General features: G+C 41.8%; 1 protein-coding gene across 1 annotated transcript; it reads right to left on the bottom strand.

The window, feature by feature from the left end:
• Positions 1 to 392: 392 nt before the first annotated feature.
• Positions 393 to 12,900, bottom strand: LOC139565929 (uncharacterized). The gene is made up of 7 exons (XM_071386627.1): positions 12,836 to 12,900; positions 10,751 to 10,789; positions 10,108 to 10,437; positions 9,565 to 9,730; positions 9,333 to 9,445; positions 1,238 to 1,612; positions 393 to 822 (listed from the first exon to the last, which is right to left on the bottom strand). The coding sequence occupies exons 2-7, from the start codon at positions 10,782 to 10,784 to the stop codon at positions 812 to 814; spliced, it is 1,029 nt and encodes a 342-aa protein (XP_071242728.1). The 5' UTR covers positions 10,785 to 10,789; positions 12,836 to 12,900; the 3' UTR covers positions 393 to 811.
• Positions 12,901 to 16,788: the final 3,888 nt, after the last annotated feature.

Here is a 16,788-nt window from a genome sequence, read left to right as displayed (position 1 = left end):
ATGGGTTGACTGCTCAGACATCACCGAAGGACTCATCCAAGGACTGCTGGCTGAAGAGATCAGGGGCTGCAACAGACTGGGAAACAGATTTGAACTTATGTTTTGGAGAGCAGTGTTGCATAAATACAGCCCATCAGTGCAATTGTATGTCAACATTACAGATGTCACAGACATCTCGCCCCCCTGAAAAGTTGTTTTCTGAGATACCAGGTTCATTGTCGCTGGCATTTGAGATGGACTCCTTCATGCCTGATGAAAATAATCATAAAGTCGATTTGGTCTAGACATCACTGAACACCTCTCAACTCTTAGGGTTGGATTATGACCATTTTAATTGCTTTTGATTCAACACTCAATGTACTTTCTATGAAGAATGACATTTCACACTGATCAAACTCTAAATGGATGTTTATTCAGAACAAAGATGAAAGGAAATACAAAATAACAATAATTACATTCCAGCTAAATAGCATTCTGAAACAGTACATATCACACAGGAGTTAAATACTACATTTTCAGTTAATACTTTTTACTTCACCTTTCTTTACTCTATTTTAAAACAATCAAAGTATTACAGTAAATTATAGGTCAAATAACAATGCTTATGAGTCAGTATATGTAAGAACAGTATCATTAAGTAATATAATATAAAATATGACAATAAAAAGTCCTAATAATAGTAATAGTTATATTGGTGTAAAATATTATGAATTGAAATGCAGGTTGCTTCCAGACCATGAGTGTGGTAGTCTCTCTGGTAGATCAGTGTGGTGTCTGGCTGCAGACTGTCCAGGCTGCCATGTAGAGCCCTCTAGTGGAGATCTTTTGAAACATCATATGCAGGATGAGAGGACATTGATGTATCTTATACGACCAGGTCTTACCATTATGTTTTGGCTCATTCTAAAGACTATTACTAGTAGAGTGAGTCTAGACTGTAAAAGGGAGGGGAGTAAAAGGGAGGGAGTTAAAGGGAGGAAAGAGACATGCAGATAGTAGCCAACTGTAGAGAGGGGGTTTCTGGGATGTAGGTTGAGCCTTATTCAATAGGGAGGTATAATCAGAGCATTGCATAAAATAATACATTGAATAGAGCTGACATGACAGTCAAGACAGCACATCTCTATTCCACAGTAAACCTTGACAGTTCTGTCATATTTGTCTATCTGCAATGTTCTGAATATCCCACCTCGCAGAACAAGCCCTAAAATAGGAGCTTAAAAGTTGAGCAACGTACCTTGACAGATGAAGGGTAATTCCTGATGACAGGAAGCATCCAGCCACTTCAGTTCTTCGTTACCAACCCAGACCATCTTACCACAGTGGTAATTGATGGGGTTGAGGGGGAAGCAGCTGTGCCACTCGCTGTACTTCACCACCTTATCAACATCACTACTGGTCCACAGCCAGGGAGCGCTCCACTCAAAGATGGACCTCTCCAGACCAATCCACACCCCCCCACATGCCAGCCCCACATTGGCGATGAGCTGGGTCACGTCAGCCTGCACGGTCTGGTTGGTGATGTGCACCAGGTTAGACTTGGAGCCACGACTTCTGCAGAACTTCATTGCATTGATCCAGCTCTTGGACTCGTTGATGTAGTGCAGGTAATCTGTATGGACAAAACAAACACACAGTGGTGTAAAGTACCTAAATAAAAATACTTGAAAGTACTACTTAAGTAATTTTTGTTGGGTATCTGTACATTAATTTACTATTATAGTTTTGACAACTTTTACTTCTCTACATTGCTAAAGAAAATGATGTATGTTTTACTCCTTACATTTTCCCTTGACAACTATAAGTACTTGTTACATTTTGAATGCTTAGATGGACAGAAATGGTCAAATTATCATCCCTGGTCATCCCTTCTGGCTCTGATCTGGCAGACTCACTAAACACAAATGCTTCATTTGTAAATTAGTGTTGGAGTGTGCCCCTGGCTAAAAAAACAAGAAAACCTTTATAAGGAATTTGAAACGATATGTACTTTTACTTTTGATACTTATGTATATTTAGAACCAAATAATTTTACTCAAGTAGTATATTACTGGCGGACATTCACTTGAGGAATTTTGTATTAAGGTTTCTTTACTCTTACCCAATTGTCATCTTACCTGATGACAATTGGGTACTTTTCCACCACTGAAAACAAATACACTCAAGCTCTTATCTGCCATTAAATGTCCAACAACTGCCACTTGTACACCTTTGTGTAGATTGGTAGAGAATGTAGCTCCATGTCTGACACTCACTAGGATGGAGTGGAGAAGATAGACTACAGGGGGAGGATGTGGGATCCCTGTCTGGAGAGGTGGGACCTGATGAAGTCAGTTGTCTACAGGAAGTTGAGGTTGGTGGTGAGGTGGTGGAATGTCCATTTGTAGTGGTAGGTGGTGAGGTGGTGGACTGTCCATTAATAGTGGTAGTTGATGAGGTGGTGGACTGTCCATTAAAAGTGGTAGTTGGTGAGGTGGTGGACTGTCCATTAGTAATGGTAGTTGGTGAGGTGGTGGACTGTCCATTAGTAATGGTAGATGTTGAGGTGAGGGACTGTCCACTTGTAGTGGTAGTTGGTGTAGTGGTGGACTGTCCATTAATAGTGGTAGTTGGCGAGGTGGTGGTCTGTCCATTAATAGTGGTAGTTGGTGAGGTGGTGGTCTGTCCATTAGTAGTGGCAGGTGGTGAGGTGGTGGACTGTCCATTAGTAGTGGTAGTTGGTGAGGTGGTGGACTGTCCATTAGTGGTTGTAGGTGGTGAGGTGGTGGACTGTCCATTAGTAGTGTTAGTTGGTGAGGTGGTGGACTGTCCATTAGTGGTTGTAGGTGGTGAGGTGGTGGACTGTCCATTAGTAGTGGTAGTTGCTGAGGTGGTGGACTGTCCCTGAGAATTGGTAGGTGGTAAGGTGGTGGACTGTCCATCAGTATTGATATTTGGTGAGGTGGTGGACTGTCCATTATTAGTTGCAGTTGGTGGTGAGGAGGTGGACTGTCCACTAGTAGTGCTAGGTGGTGAGGTGGTGGACTGTCCCTGAGAACTGGTATTTGGTGAGGTGGTGGACTGTCCATTAGTAGTGGTAGGTGGTGAGGTGGTGGACTGTCCATTAGTAGTGATAGGTGGTGAGATGGTGGACTGTCCCTGAGAACTGGTAGTTGGTGAGGTGGTGGACTGTCCATTAGTAGTGGTAGGTAGTGAGGTGGTGGACTGTCCATTAGTAGTGGTAGTTGGTGAGGTGGAGGACTGTCCATTAAAATATGTAGTTGGTGAGGTGGTGGACTGTCCAGTAGAAGTGGTAGTTGGTGAGGTGGTGGACTGTCCCTGAGAATTGGTAGGTGGTAAGGTGGTGGACTGTCCATTAGTAGTGATATTTGGTGAGGTGGTAGACTGTCCATTAGTGGTTGTAGGTGGTGAGGTGGTGGACTGTCCATTAGTGGTTGTAGGTGGGGAGGTGGTGTACTGCCCATTAATAGAAATAGGTGGTGAGGTGGTAGACTGTCCATTAGTGGTTGTAGGTGGTGAGGTGGTGGACTGTCCATTAGTGGTTGTAGGTGGGGAGGTGGTGTACTGCCCATTAATAGAAATAGGTGGTGAGGTGGTAGACTGTCCATTAGTGGTTGTAGGTGGTGAGGTGGTGGACTGTCCATTAGTGGTTGTAGGTGGTGAGGTGGTGGACTGTCCATTAGTGGTTGTAGGTGGTGAGGTGGTGGACTGTCCATTAGTGGTTGTAGGTGGGGAGGTGGTGTACTGCCCAGTAATAGTAATAGGTGGTAAGGTGGTGGACTGTCCATTTTTAGTTGTAGTTGGTGAGGTGGTGGACTGTCCATTTGTAGTGGTAGTTGGTGAGGTGGTGGACTGTCCATTAATAGTGGTAGTTGATGAGGTGGTGGACTGTCCATTAATAGTGGCAGGTGGTGAGGTGGTGGACTGTCCATTAATAGTGGCAGGTGGTGAGGTGGTGGACAGTCTATTAGTAGTGGTAGGTGGTGAGGTGGTAGACTGTCCATTTGTAGTGGTAGTTGGTGAGGTGGTGGACTGTCCATTTGTAGTGGTAGTTGGTGAGGTGGTGGACTGTCCATTAATAGTGGTAGTTGATGAGGTGGTGTACTGTCCATTAATAGTGGCAGGTGGTGAGGTGGTGGACTGTCCATTAATAGTGGTAGTTGGTGAGGTGGTGGACTGTCCATTAAAAGTGGTAGATGGTGAGGTGGTGGACTGTCCATTCGTAGTGGTAGGTGGTGAGATGGTGGACTGTCCATTAGTAGTGGTAGGTGGTGAGGTGGTGGACTGTCCATTAGTAGGAATAGGTGGTAAGGTGGTGGACTGTCCATTAACAGTGGCAGGTGGAGATGTGGTGGACTGTCCATCAGTAATGGTAGTTGGTGAGGTGGTGTACTGCCCATTAGTAGGAATAGGTGGTGAAGTGGTGTACTGCCCATTAGTAGGAATAGGTGGTGAGGTGGTGGACTGTCCATTAGTAGTGGTAGATGGTGAGGTGGTGGACTGTCCACTAGTAGTGGTAGGTGGTGAGGTGGTGGACTGTCCATTAAAAGTTGTAGTTGGTGAGGTGGTGGACTGTCCATTAGAAGTGGTAGTTTGTGAAGTGGTGGACTGTCCCTGAGAATTGGTAGGTGGTAAGGTGGTGGATTGTCCATTAGTAGTGGTAGGTGGTGAGGTGGTGGACTGTCCATTAGTAGTGGTAGGTTGCGAGGTGGTGGACTGTCCATTTTTAGTTGTAGTTGGTGAGGTGGTGGACTGTCCATAAGCAGTGATAGTTGGTGAGGTGGTGGACTGTCCATGAGAATAGGTAGGTGGTGAGGTGGTGGACTGTCCATTTGTAGTTGTAGTTGGTGTAGTGGTGGACTGTCCATTAATTGGAATAGGTGGTAAGGTGGTGGACTGTCCATTCTTAGTGGCAGGTGGTGAGGTGGTGTACTGTCCATCAGTAATGGTAGGTAGAGAGGTGGTGGACTGTCCATTAATTGTGGTAGTTGGTGAGGTGGTGGACTGTCCACTTGTAGTGGTAGTTGGTGTAGTGGTGGACTGCCCATTAATAGTGGTAGTTGGTGAGGTGTTGTAGTGCCCATTAATAGGAATAGGTGGTAAGGTGGTGGACTGTCCATTAACAGTGGCAGGTGGAGATGTGGTGGACTGTCCATCAGTAATGGTAGTTGGTGAGGTGGTGTACTGCCCATTAGTAGGAATAGGTGGTGAAGTGGTGTACTGCCCATTAGTAGGAATAGGTGGTGAGGTGGTGGACTGTCCATTAGTAGTGGTAGATGGTGAGGTGGTGGACTGTCTATTAGTGGTGGTAGTTGGTGAGGCGGTGGACTGTCCATTAGTTGTTGTAGGTGGTGAGGTGGTGGACTGTCCATTGGACTGTCCATTAGTAGTGGTAGTCTGTGGTGAGGTGGTGGACTGTCCATTAGTGGTGGTAGGTGGTGAGGTGGTGGACTGTCTAGTAGTAGTGGTAGTTGGTGAGGTGGTGGACTGTCCATTAATAGTGGTAATTGGTGAAGTGGTGGACAGTCCATTAGTAGTGGTAGTTGGTGAGGTGGTGGACTGTCCTTTAATAGTGGTAGTTGGTGAGGTGGTGGACTGTCCATTAGTAGTGGTAGTTGGTGAGGTGGTGGACTGTTCATTAGTTGTGGTAGTTGGTGAGGTGTTGGACTGTCCATTAGAGGTGGTAGTTGGTGAGGTGGTGGACTGTCCATTAGTAGTGGTAGTTGGTGAGGTGGTGGACTGTCCATTAGTAGTGATAGTTGGTGAGGTGGTGGACTGTCCATTAGTAGTTGTAAGTGGTGTTGTGGACGTCTTGGTAGAGGGAGGTCCAGTTGATGTAGAGGTGGTAGTTTCAGGAGTAGCAGGACTGGCCACCTCCCCAGTTGTGTTACTTGGATGTTCATCTGTCAAAAATGAAGTAGAATAGATGCAAATTAGTGCCTGTTTCCAGTCATGTGTATCAGTTATATTGAAATATTGTAATCCTAATTGTAATCATTTTTATTATTTGGGAGATTTTTTTATCTATTTTTTATTTCACCTTTATTTAACCAGGTAGGCTAGTTGAGAACAAGTTCTCATTTACAACTGCGACCTGGCCAAGATAAAGCATGGCAGTGTGAACAGACAACAACACAGAGTTACACATGGAGTAAACCATAATAACAAGTCAATAACACAGTAGGAAAAAAACAAAATGAGTCTCTATACATTGTGTGCAAAAGGCATGAGGTAGGCAATAAACAGGCCATAGGAGCGAATAATTACAATTTAGCAGATTAACACTGGAGTGATAAATCATCAGATGATCATGAGCAAGTAGAGATACTGGTGTGCAAAAGAGCAGAAAAGTAAATAAATAAAAACAGTAAGGGGATGAGGTAGGTAAATTGGGTGGGCTGTTTGCAGATGGACTATGTACAGCTGCAGCGATCGGTTAGCTGCTCAGATAGCAGATGTTTAAAGTTGGTGAGGGAAATATGAGTCTCCAACTTCAGCGATTTTTGCAATTCGTTCCAGTCACAGGCAGCAGAGAACTGGAAGGAAAGGCGGCCAAATGAGGTGTTGGCTTTTGGGTTGATCAGTGAGATATACCTGCTGGAGCGCGTGCTACGGTGGGTGTTGTTATCGTGACCAGTGAACTGAGATAAGGCGGAGCTTTACCTAGCATGGACTTATAGATGGAGCCAGTGGGTCTGGCGACGAATATGTAGCGAGGGCCAGCCGACTAGAGCATACAGGTCGCAGTGGTGGGTGGTATAAGGTGTTTTAGTAACAAAACGGATGGCACTATGATAAACTGCATCTAGTTTGCTGAGTAGACTATTGGAAGCTATTTTGTAGATGACATCGCCGAAGTCGAGGATCGGTAGGATAGTCAGTTTTACTAGGGTGAGTTTGGCGGCGTGAGTGAAGGAGGCTTTGTTGCGAAATAGAAAGCCGATTCTTGATTTGATTTTGGATTGGAGATGTTTAATATGAGTCTGGAAGGAGAGTTTACAGTCTAGCCAGACACCTAGGTATTTATAGATGTCCACATATTCTAGGTCGGAACCGTCCAGGGTGGTGATGCTAGTCGGGCGGACGGGTGCAAGCAGCGAACGGTTGAAAAGCATGCATTTGGTTTTACTAGCGTTTAAGAGCAGTTGGAGGCCACGGAAGGAGTGGTGTATGGCATTGAAGCTCGTTTGGAGGTTAGATAGCACAGTGTCCAAGGAAGGGCCAGAAGTATACAGAATGGTGTCGTCTGCGTAGAGGTGGATCAGGGAATCGCCCGCAGCAAGAGCCACATCATTGATATATACAGAGAAAAGAGTTGGCCCGAGAATTTAACCCTGTGGTACCCCCATAGAGACTGCCAGAGTACCGGACAACATGCCCTCCGATTTGACACACTGAACTCTGTCTGCAAAGTAGTTGGTGAACCAGGCAAGGCAGTCATCAGAAAAACCGAGGCTACTGAGTCTGCCGATAAGAATATGGTGATTGACAGAGTCGAAAGCCTTGGCCAGGTCGATGAAGACGGCTGCACAGTACTGTCTTTTATCGATGGCGGTTATGATATCGTTTAGTACCTTGAGCGTGGATGAGGTACACCCGTGACCGGCTCGGAAACCGGATTGCACAGCGAAGAGAAGGTACGGTGGGATTCGAGATGGTCAGTGATCTGTTTATTAACTTGGCTTTCGAAGACCTTAGATAGGCAGGGCAGGTTGGATATAGGTCTGTAACAGTTTGAGTCCAGGGTGTCTCCCCCTTTGAAGAGGGGGATGACCGCGGCAGCTTTCCAATACTTGGGGATCTCAGACGATATGAAAGACAGGTTGAACAGGCAGGTTGAACAGGATTCTATACAACCTAGTCATAGATGATATAACCTTGTCATTGATGATGTCAACACCAGTTTGATAACACTCTCACGGTGTTCAACTTACCCCCATAGCACAGGAAAGGACTTTGAGTAGAACAATTTTCTGTTGTCCATTTTCTGTCATTTTCTGAGTTCAGCTTTACACAGTTTCCGTCTTCCAAACACATTGGATTGTCCCATTTCTGAAATGGTTCCCCACTGGACCAATTCCATGTGTTGTTCTCATGCTTTAGTCCAATCCAAGTGATCCCTTTAGTCAACTCATCAAAGGAGTCCTGCTCTTTCTGGTTACAGATACTCGCCAGTTCTCCTTGTTGATTGTTGCAGTCTTTCACAGCCTCCTCCTGGTTCTTTGGTTCGGTTATCAGCTCATACACCTTCTCTGTTACTCCATTGTCATGACGAACTTAGAGGAGGAAAGGTGAAAAGTGATTTATCCGATTTCATAAGACAGTTAATAAGAAAAATATCCAGGAAGTCAATTACAGGGGATATTTTGAGATCTGACATCCAGTGATTTGAAGTGGAAACAATAACGGTTTTAGAGACTGAAAAGGGAGAGCCCATACCGTATTGACACATGTAGGGTAATGAGGTGTTACACAACTGTTGTCGAAACCGAGAAGAAACTGAAACGGCACAATGAATGTTGAGCACGTTGCCAAAACCACCATACCAGTTTAAGAACATCAAGTCCTCCCCATCAGACCAACTCCACTTTTTAGTTTGAACAGGCCCATTTCCATTAAGGCCAATCCACACATCACCACTAAAATTACTCAAAGCATATTGAATTGCCTTCCAATCCTCTTCTGTGTGAATGATGGACAGGTTTGTGTAGTGCTGTCTGCAGTACTCTTGTGCGTCGGTCAAATTTTTCCACTTAAGGACAAGGCTGTACTTTTTGTCTGAGTAGGTGACTGTTTAAAATATAAGAAAATGATTATCAGACTGCTTGTTGTGTTGAGTGACAAACATTATGTTTAGCTTCCACTATCTATTCTGAAATATAGGCAACACATACTGTGTGATAGCAGAGTAACATAGAGATATCGATTTAATTGATGAAAGCAACAGATGACATGTCTGGGGCATGGAGAAATTAATACATTTGCAAACTACTTCCAAAATCTGTCAATTATTATGAATATGTATGTGTTTAGAAAAATTAAATAAATACATAGGGTGTAGACAACTATATACTGTATATTCTTCATGCACTAGAATAAAGACTCAAATCACACATCGTTGGTATGTAGTTTAAAGTTTCTCTTAGAGCGCTTTAGTGCTTGCTTGATGATGTACAGTACCTTAAATTACACCTTCAACAGATGTAATGTATACAGAAACAGTGTAACAGAGTTAGGTATCAATGACGCTACCCTGTTTATTAGGGCCTATTAACAATCTCTGCTCATTAGGTACCGTATACTATATGAATCTAGTACATGTCTGTAGTCACCTTTACCACTGCAGTTTTTCAGGGAATAGCCTGAGGTTGCATTTTGGAGGCGCTGTATTGTAATTGTTGAGTTCATCAGATCACCAATTGAGGCCTTCAAGGAACATTCGTTTCTGTGGAATAAATTTCACAAAATGTGGTAGTAGTTACTAAGACGACTGGTGCTGATCTAAAAGGTATATGGCTGTCCTCATTTGCCCAATCACAAAGGGTAAAATCTTTGAGCATGTACCTCCTTTCTGTCTCCTTCCAATTAAATGTGAAGTACTGGCACTTGTCAATATTGGTGCATTCCTGCCTGCACTGACTTGCACTTTGGATTGTGATTGGCTGATTCTCAATATTGTTGCCCAGAAAATCCAATCCGTCCAGTAGATCCCTGTTGCAACCTGTGTGACCTGGAAGTATTTCACGACACAGACTGTCAGAAAGGGACACAGGATAAAGCACCACTAGGCACCAGCAAAATGATATTACCAGCAGTACCGACTTTGTTAGGGAAAGAACACAATAGTGATGCATAAATGCAACATTCATACATAGAGATGAAGACACAAATCATTGACTTTTGCCTTTTTGATGGAAGTGGTAGGTGTGCTCAAACATTCAATACACACAAAATGTTAGGATTCAATCCAAATTCAGTAACAGACAGCATAGACCACCTCACAATACACACAAGCTGATCAACCCTTCATGTTCCTTCCTACTTTATGGTGATATGTGCACTGAACAAAATCCATTGACAACCAGTAGTATGAAGTGCAACACATACCTTTCACTACCCTCAGGCTGTAGAATTCTAAAGGTTTATTTAACACTGTAGAGGTCGCTGCTCTGCAACAGTAGTTCCCACTGTCTGCAGGCTGAAGGTCTAAAATGGTGAAGTTCACCATCCCATCTCTAGTTATACATCTGTATTTGTTGGTAGATAATGTTGTCGCAGCTATGGGATTACAACAGGACCACCATTTGCAAGTACTGGTTTCACTCAAAGTTGTATAAAGCATGTGATTCTCCTCACTGGGAAATCTGTAGACAAGGGTCACAGAGGTTCCCTCCAGTACTGATATCGCAGTCCCAAACACTGGTGAGGACTTGACTGCTGTGGGGATAAATGTCACATCAGTTATTTTTGGGACTGTCAATCTCTTTTTCTGTTTAGATTGTGACACCGACATCAACTTATATTTTAGTTCAGTGATTATGAAGTTGGAATACAACTGTGTCCACTCAAGGAGAGAGTTCTGTAAATGTCCTAAATATTGGTTAAACTGAGACTCATTGTACGTATCTGGATGTTGACAGGTTCTGCACCACTACCCAACTACTTTGAATGCATGGTCAACTAGATAACAGTCATAGCAGGTTGGTTGATAATACCAAGAGAGGAATATTCATCCCATGTGATCTCTTACCCAGTAGCAGGAGTAGAAGTACTGGCTGTATCATGGCCACTGTGAAGAGATTACATGGTTCAAAGCTAGAAGCCATAATTGAAACAAGAACAAAGTGTCCACCTCACCTCTGTTTTGGTTAAAAGCTGAGGGATGGGCTTGGATAATGCAACCACTCAAATTCATAGACAGAGCTTTGGATGCAAGGACTGACCATCCATGATATAACAATTATATTTTTAACCACATTTTAAGGCTATACAGTGTTTGTTTACATGTACATTGTTTACAAACAGAGTAAAGCATGCTTATATTATGGGTTTTGATGGGGAAAAACGGTTGAACTAAGCTCATTAGGCATTAGTAAGTATATTCTGCAGGAATCAATGGATATACAGTGCCTTTAGAAAGTTTTCACACCCCTTGAGTTTTTCCACATCTTGTTGTTACAGCCTGAATTTAAAATGCATTAAATTGAGATGTTTTTTTGTCACTAGCCTACACACACACACACACACACACACACACACACACACACACACACACACACACACACACACACACACACACACACACACACACACACACACACACACACACACACACACACACACACACACACACACACACACACACTACCCCATAATGTAAGTGGATATTTTTTATTTTTACAAATTAAGCTGAAATTTCTTGAGTCAATAAGTATTCAACCCTGTCGTTAGGGCAAGCCTAAATAAGTTCAGTAGTAAAAATGTGCTTAATAAGTTGCATGGACTGTGTGCAATTATATAGTGTTTAACATGATCTTTGAATGACTACATCATCTCTGTACCACACACACACTCAATTATCTGTAAGGTCCCTCAGTCGAACAGTGAATTTCAAACAGATTCAACCACAAAGAGCTGGGAGGTTTCCCAATGCCCCGCAAAGAAAGGCACCTATTGGTAGATGGGTACACATTTTTAAAGCAGACATTAAAACAGTTAGAGTTTAATGGCTGTGATAGGAGAAAACTAAGGATGGACCAACATTGTAGTTACTCCACAATACTGACCTAATTAATTGACAGAGTGAAAGGGAAACCTGTACAGAATAAAAGTAATCCAAAACATGCATCCTGTTTGCAACGAGGCACTAAAGTAATACTGCAAAAAAATAAAAATCCTGAATTCAAAGTGTTATGGTTGGGGCAAAGCTAATACGCCACGTTATTGAGTACCACTCTCCATATTTTCAAGCATAGTGTTGGCTGCATCATGTTATGGGTATGCTTGTAATCGTTAAGGACTGGGAGTTTTTCCAGGATAAAAAATAAACAGAATGGAGCTAAGCACAGGCAAAATCCTAGAGGAAAACCTGGTTCAGTCTGCTTTCCAGCAGACACTGGGAGATGCATTCACCTTTCTTCAGGACAATAATCTAAAACACAAGTCCAAATCTACACTGGAGACGAAAACCAAGAAGACAGTGAATGTTTCTTAGTGGCCGAATTGTTACAGTTTTCACTTAAATCTGCTTGAAAATGTTATGGAAGACCTGAAAATGCTTGTCTAGCAATGATCAACAACCAATTTCACAAAGCTTGAAGAGTTTTGAAAATAATCATGGGAAAATGTTTCACAATCCAGGTTTGGAATGCTCTTAGAGACTTACGCAGAAAGACTCACAGCTGTAATCGCTGCCAAAGGTGATTCTAACATGCATTGACTTGTGGGGTTGAATAACATTTTTTTTTTATGTTAGAATTTTTCTTCCACTTTGACAGAGTATTTTGTGCAGATAGTTGACAAAAAATGACAATTAAATCAATTTGAATCCAACTTTGTAACACAACAAAATGTGGAAAAATTCAACAGGTGTGAATACTTTGTGAAAGCACTGTATATCATTAATTTAAAAATCCAAAAATTGATGTAGCAATTAAAGGTATCTAGCTTTAAAGACATTCGTACAAGTTAAAATCTGAAAACATCAGTGCTCCCAAACCTTACACTGTAACTCAAAGGAAACATTGTTTAAGTTAACAAAATGATAAAGCACAATAATGTGCCAATCCAGACATGTTTGAGAGATTTCATATAGAGGAGAATGTCTATGAATTACCTGTGTCTGTGTGTGTGTGGGGGATCAATGTGCACAATTTACTTCTGAGAGTACACAGGCAGTGCTGTACCTTTCAAGGGAAAACAAAAAGGACAAGGAAGTGATGAGGTGATTTGACTACCAAAGTAGTATTGCAGTTACTCTATGGAACAGATACATGGAGTACACTTTGAAAATAGCAAATAAATGTATAATCTAAGTCGAGTTAAAAGATGTGATGGAGATTTAATTTCAACATCTATTGATTCCCACATTGTCTATGATATGCATTTTACACACACACACACACTTTGATCTAATATTAGAATTTACCTCTCATCAGTCTTTACTTCATTTAAATACACAGAATATTAAGCAAAGAGCACCATTCAAATAATTTAAGAGATACTGTACGAAACAGTTACAAAAGGTTTTTAATCATGTGAGTATCTCTTCAAAGAAAAGCAAAGAGTGCAAGTCATTTGATGTTTTAAATTTATAAATCTATAATGTAGCTTGGCATGATGGCACACCTACCCAGTTAGAAGTCCTCTTCCCTCCCTACAGTTTGGTTGTGGAACAGGGAGACAGGGAAAAGAGAGATGAGTTTATAGAGGTGTCTTTCTCTCCTCCCTCTCTGCTGACCAGGTAACCAGGGGTGCGTTCAGTTTGATTCAACGTTTGCTACATTGCGTAAAGGTAAATATCAGACCTCAGGATAAGACCCAGATGCAGACAGTTCGAAGTAATAAAAGTTTATTACAAAAACAAGGGGCAGGCAAACGACAGGTCAAGGGCAGGCAGAAGTCAGTAATCCAGAGCAGAGTCCAGAAGGTACAGAACTCAGGGAAGGCTCAGGGAAGGTAGAATGGTCAAAACTAGAAAACAGGAACTAGCTCAAAAAAAAAAACAGGAGTACAGGAAAAATACTGGTAGGTTTGACAAGACGAACTGGCAACAGACAAACAGAAAACACAGGTATAAATGCACAGGGGATAATGGGGAAAATGGGCGACACCTGGAGGGGGTGGAGACAAGCACAAGACAGGTGAAACAGATCAGGGTGTGACAGTACTCATCAACCTGTTTCCCAAAATGGTGTGCACCGTTCTTCAACAGCCTTTGAGGCACATTTTCTCCCATTAGGTGGGTGTGGTCTAATAAAAATGGCTGTGACCATTTGAAATCACAAAACTAATTCAGCACACCATATGGTACTTGCCCTCTGGGCCACAGTAATCACAACGTTTTTCAACTGTTCCGTACAGTACCATTTCCGTTGAATTCAACGTTGCACACCGTTCTATCATACTGAATGCACCCCGGTGATGCTGAAAGCTCCAACCCCTCCCTCCATGTAAAACAACACTGACCAATAGTCCTCATTTATTTTCTCTGTTATTACAGTGAACTTTTTATATACAAAAAAAAGGCAGTACATCTAAGTTGCCTGAATGAATGTACATTTCTGTCAGTGTATCAAGTTCACATTTGTCATTATAATGTGCTGTACATTTGGGAACCACCAATCAATTCATTGTATTTGCACTGGACATGGGCTTCACAAAACAAACTGCATCATACAGTACAATATACACTGACCTCTGATTAATGAGATATGTGTTTAAAGAAAGAAGAAAACCACCACAGATATCGTTGTAACCTGTGTCAGTGAGTTCCCCCAGCACCATGCAAAGCAGGCCGTGTTCCAACAACCAAATGCAAAGTTTTTAAAAATACATTTTTAAAGGCTGCTTGTATGTGGTACTGCACGACTGTATAATAATAATAATAATGGTGGTGCTTATACTTGTCCTGTTACACACTTGTATGAGTATGTAATGGAAATGTGTTTCCCAACATGCATGTGTTTCTTGCATATCCCCGATACTGACAGTCGAATGCCCAAATGTTTAAACAAAGTGCAATGTACTGTAATTCTGGATGTGTAAAAGCTCATAGTTCGAGTATGACCACTTTCTAGTCCATACAGGTAGCTTGGTTATATCACAGTGCTACCAGTGGTCAGGATCTGATTTTAGTATGTCTATTTAGATACATGCATTTGCTAAATAACTACATTGTAAATAAAATATAGGGTGTCAAATACTTTGAACCTTTGCTAAATGATTCATGGTGGTTGATTTATAAAGTTGATTATTGTAAAAGAGCCATCAACTACAGGAATAATGGCAAGAACCCCACACCCCTCCCCTGCTATCCATGAGCCAGTGTTTATGACTGTAATAGCTGACACAGTCAACAAACCATGACACCAGGGAAAATTATAATGATATACAAATGTTGCTTAGCTTCATAACATGGATACTGTCATTCTGTCACATCCACAACAATCTGTCTGTCTCCATCTTTACAGTTCTCTGAACCATGCCACCTGGAAGTGGGCACGTAATTCTACATTGTTGTGATTACTGCCTCTATCTCACCATTCCTGCTGGAGGGTGAAAATAATGGTAATACTGTAGTCAGTAATCAAACATATTTTATGTAAGTATGTCGACAGTTGCATCCATACGTGAGTGTGTAACATAATTTTTCTAATTTTGAAGAATTTTACCCTCTGAAAATCTCTCACTGAAAGTTGTTACCATACATGTTATATCTACAAAATGTGAAAATCCTCTTCTCTTCACTAATCAAATGCCCTTATGTACAACAAGCTTGATCATAACAATACATTCAAAAACCAACAGAAATTTAAGATGACTATTTGATGTTACAATAGTAAAACATTCTAAAGTCTAGCCTAATATAAATATACTTCATATTTTTCTTTCATAAGAGAAAGCTAACATCATAACGTGAATAATGTAAACTAAAAATGATTTAATAATCTAATTTCATATATTTTTTATAATGGACTATTTTCCTTTTCTTGGACCTTCCATGCCTCTGTTGCATCATCATGGCTGATCCTCTTCATCCAGACTCACAATGACCTAAGAAAACAAACACAACAGTACAAAGACTCTCACTGGAATTAGTTCATGAACACCGTACTTCATTTCTGAACAACAGACTGAACATAAGGAGGAGGGTTTTCATATCTGTAACACAAAAAAAGTGTGTACATTCTTCAGGACTTCCAAGTTCAACTGTCTTGTGAAAAACGTCTCCATTAGGCAGTTCTCTCCAGCGAAGGCCTAGGATGAAGTTTCCAATCTCGGCAAACTCCTTTCTGATCTACTGTATGATATATGATCAAACCCAGAGTTGGGTAGGTTACTTTCTAAATGTAATCCGTTACAGTTACTAGTTACCTGTCCAAAATTGTAATCAGTAACGTAACTTTTGGAATACCCAAACTCAGTAATGTAATCTGATTACATTCAGTTACCTTTAGATTACTTTCCCCTTAGGAGGCATTAGAAGAAGACTAGTTACATTCAGTTACCTTCAAACTCAGTGCCTCTTTGCTTGAAATCATGGGAAAATCAAAAGAAATCAGACAAGACCTTAGAAAAACAATTGTAGACCACCACAAGTCTGGTTCATCCTTGGGAGCAATTTCCAAATGCCTGAAGGTACCATGTTCATCTGTACAAACAATAGTACGCAAGTATAAACACCATGGGACCACGCAGTCGTCATACCGCTCAGGAAGGAGACGCATTCTGTCTCCTAGAGATGAACGTACTTTGGTGCGAAAAGTGCAAATCAATCCCAGAACAACAGCAAAGGACCTTGTGAAGATGCTGGAGGAAACAGGTACAAAAGTAAAATGAGTCCTATATTGACATAACCTGAAAGGCAACTCAGCAAGGAAGAAGCCACTGCTCCAAAACCACCATAAAAAAAGCCAGACTACGGTTTGCAACTGCACATGGGGACGAAGAGCGTTCTTTTTGGAGAAATGTCCTTTGGTCTGATGAAACAAAAATAGAACTGTTTGGCCATAATGACCATCGTTATGTTTGGAGGAAAAAGGGGGATGCTTGCAAGCCGAAGAACAC

Source organism: Salvelinus alpinus, chromosome 37, assembly GCF_045679555.1.
Source record: "Salvelinus alpinus chromosome 37, SLU_Salpinus.1, whole genome shotgun sequence".
Classification (NCBI taxonomy): Eukaryota; Metazoa; Chordata; class Actinopteri; order Salmoniformes; family Salmonidae; genus Salvelinus; species Salvelinus alpinus.
This window is presented reverse-complemented; position numbering and strand designations above follow the sequence as displayed.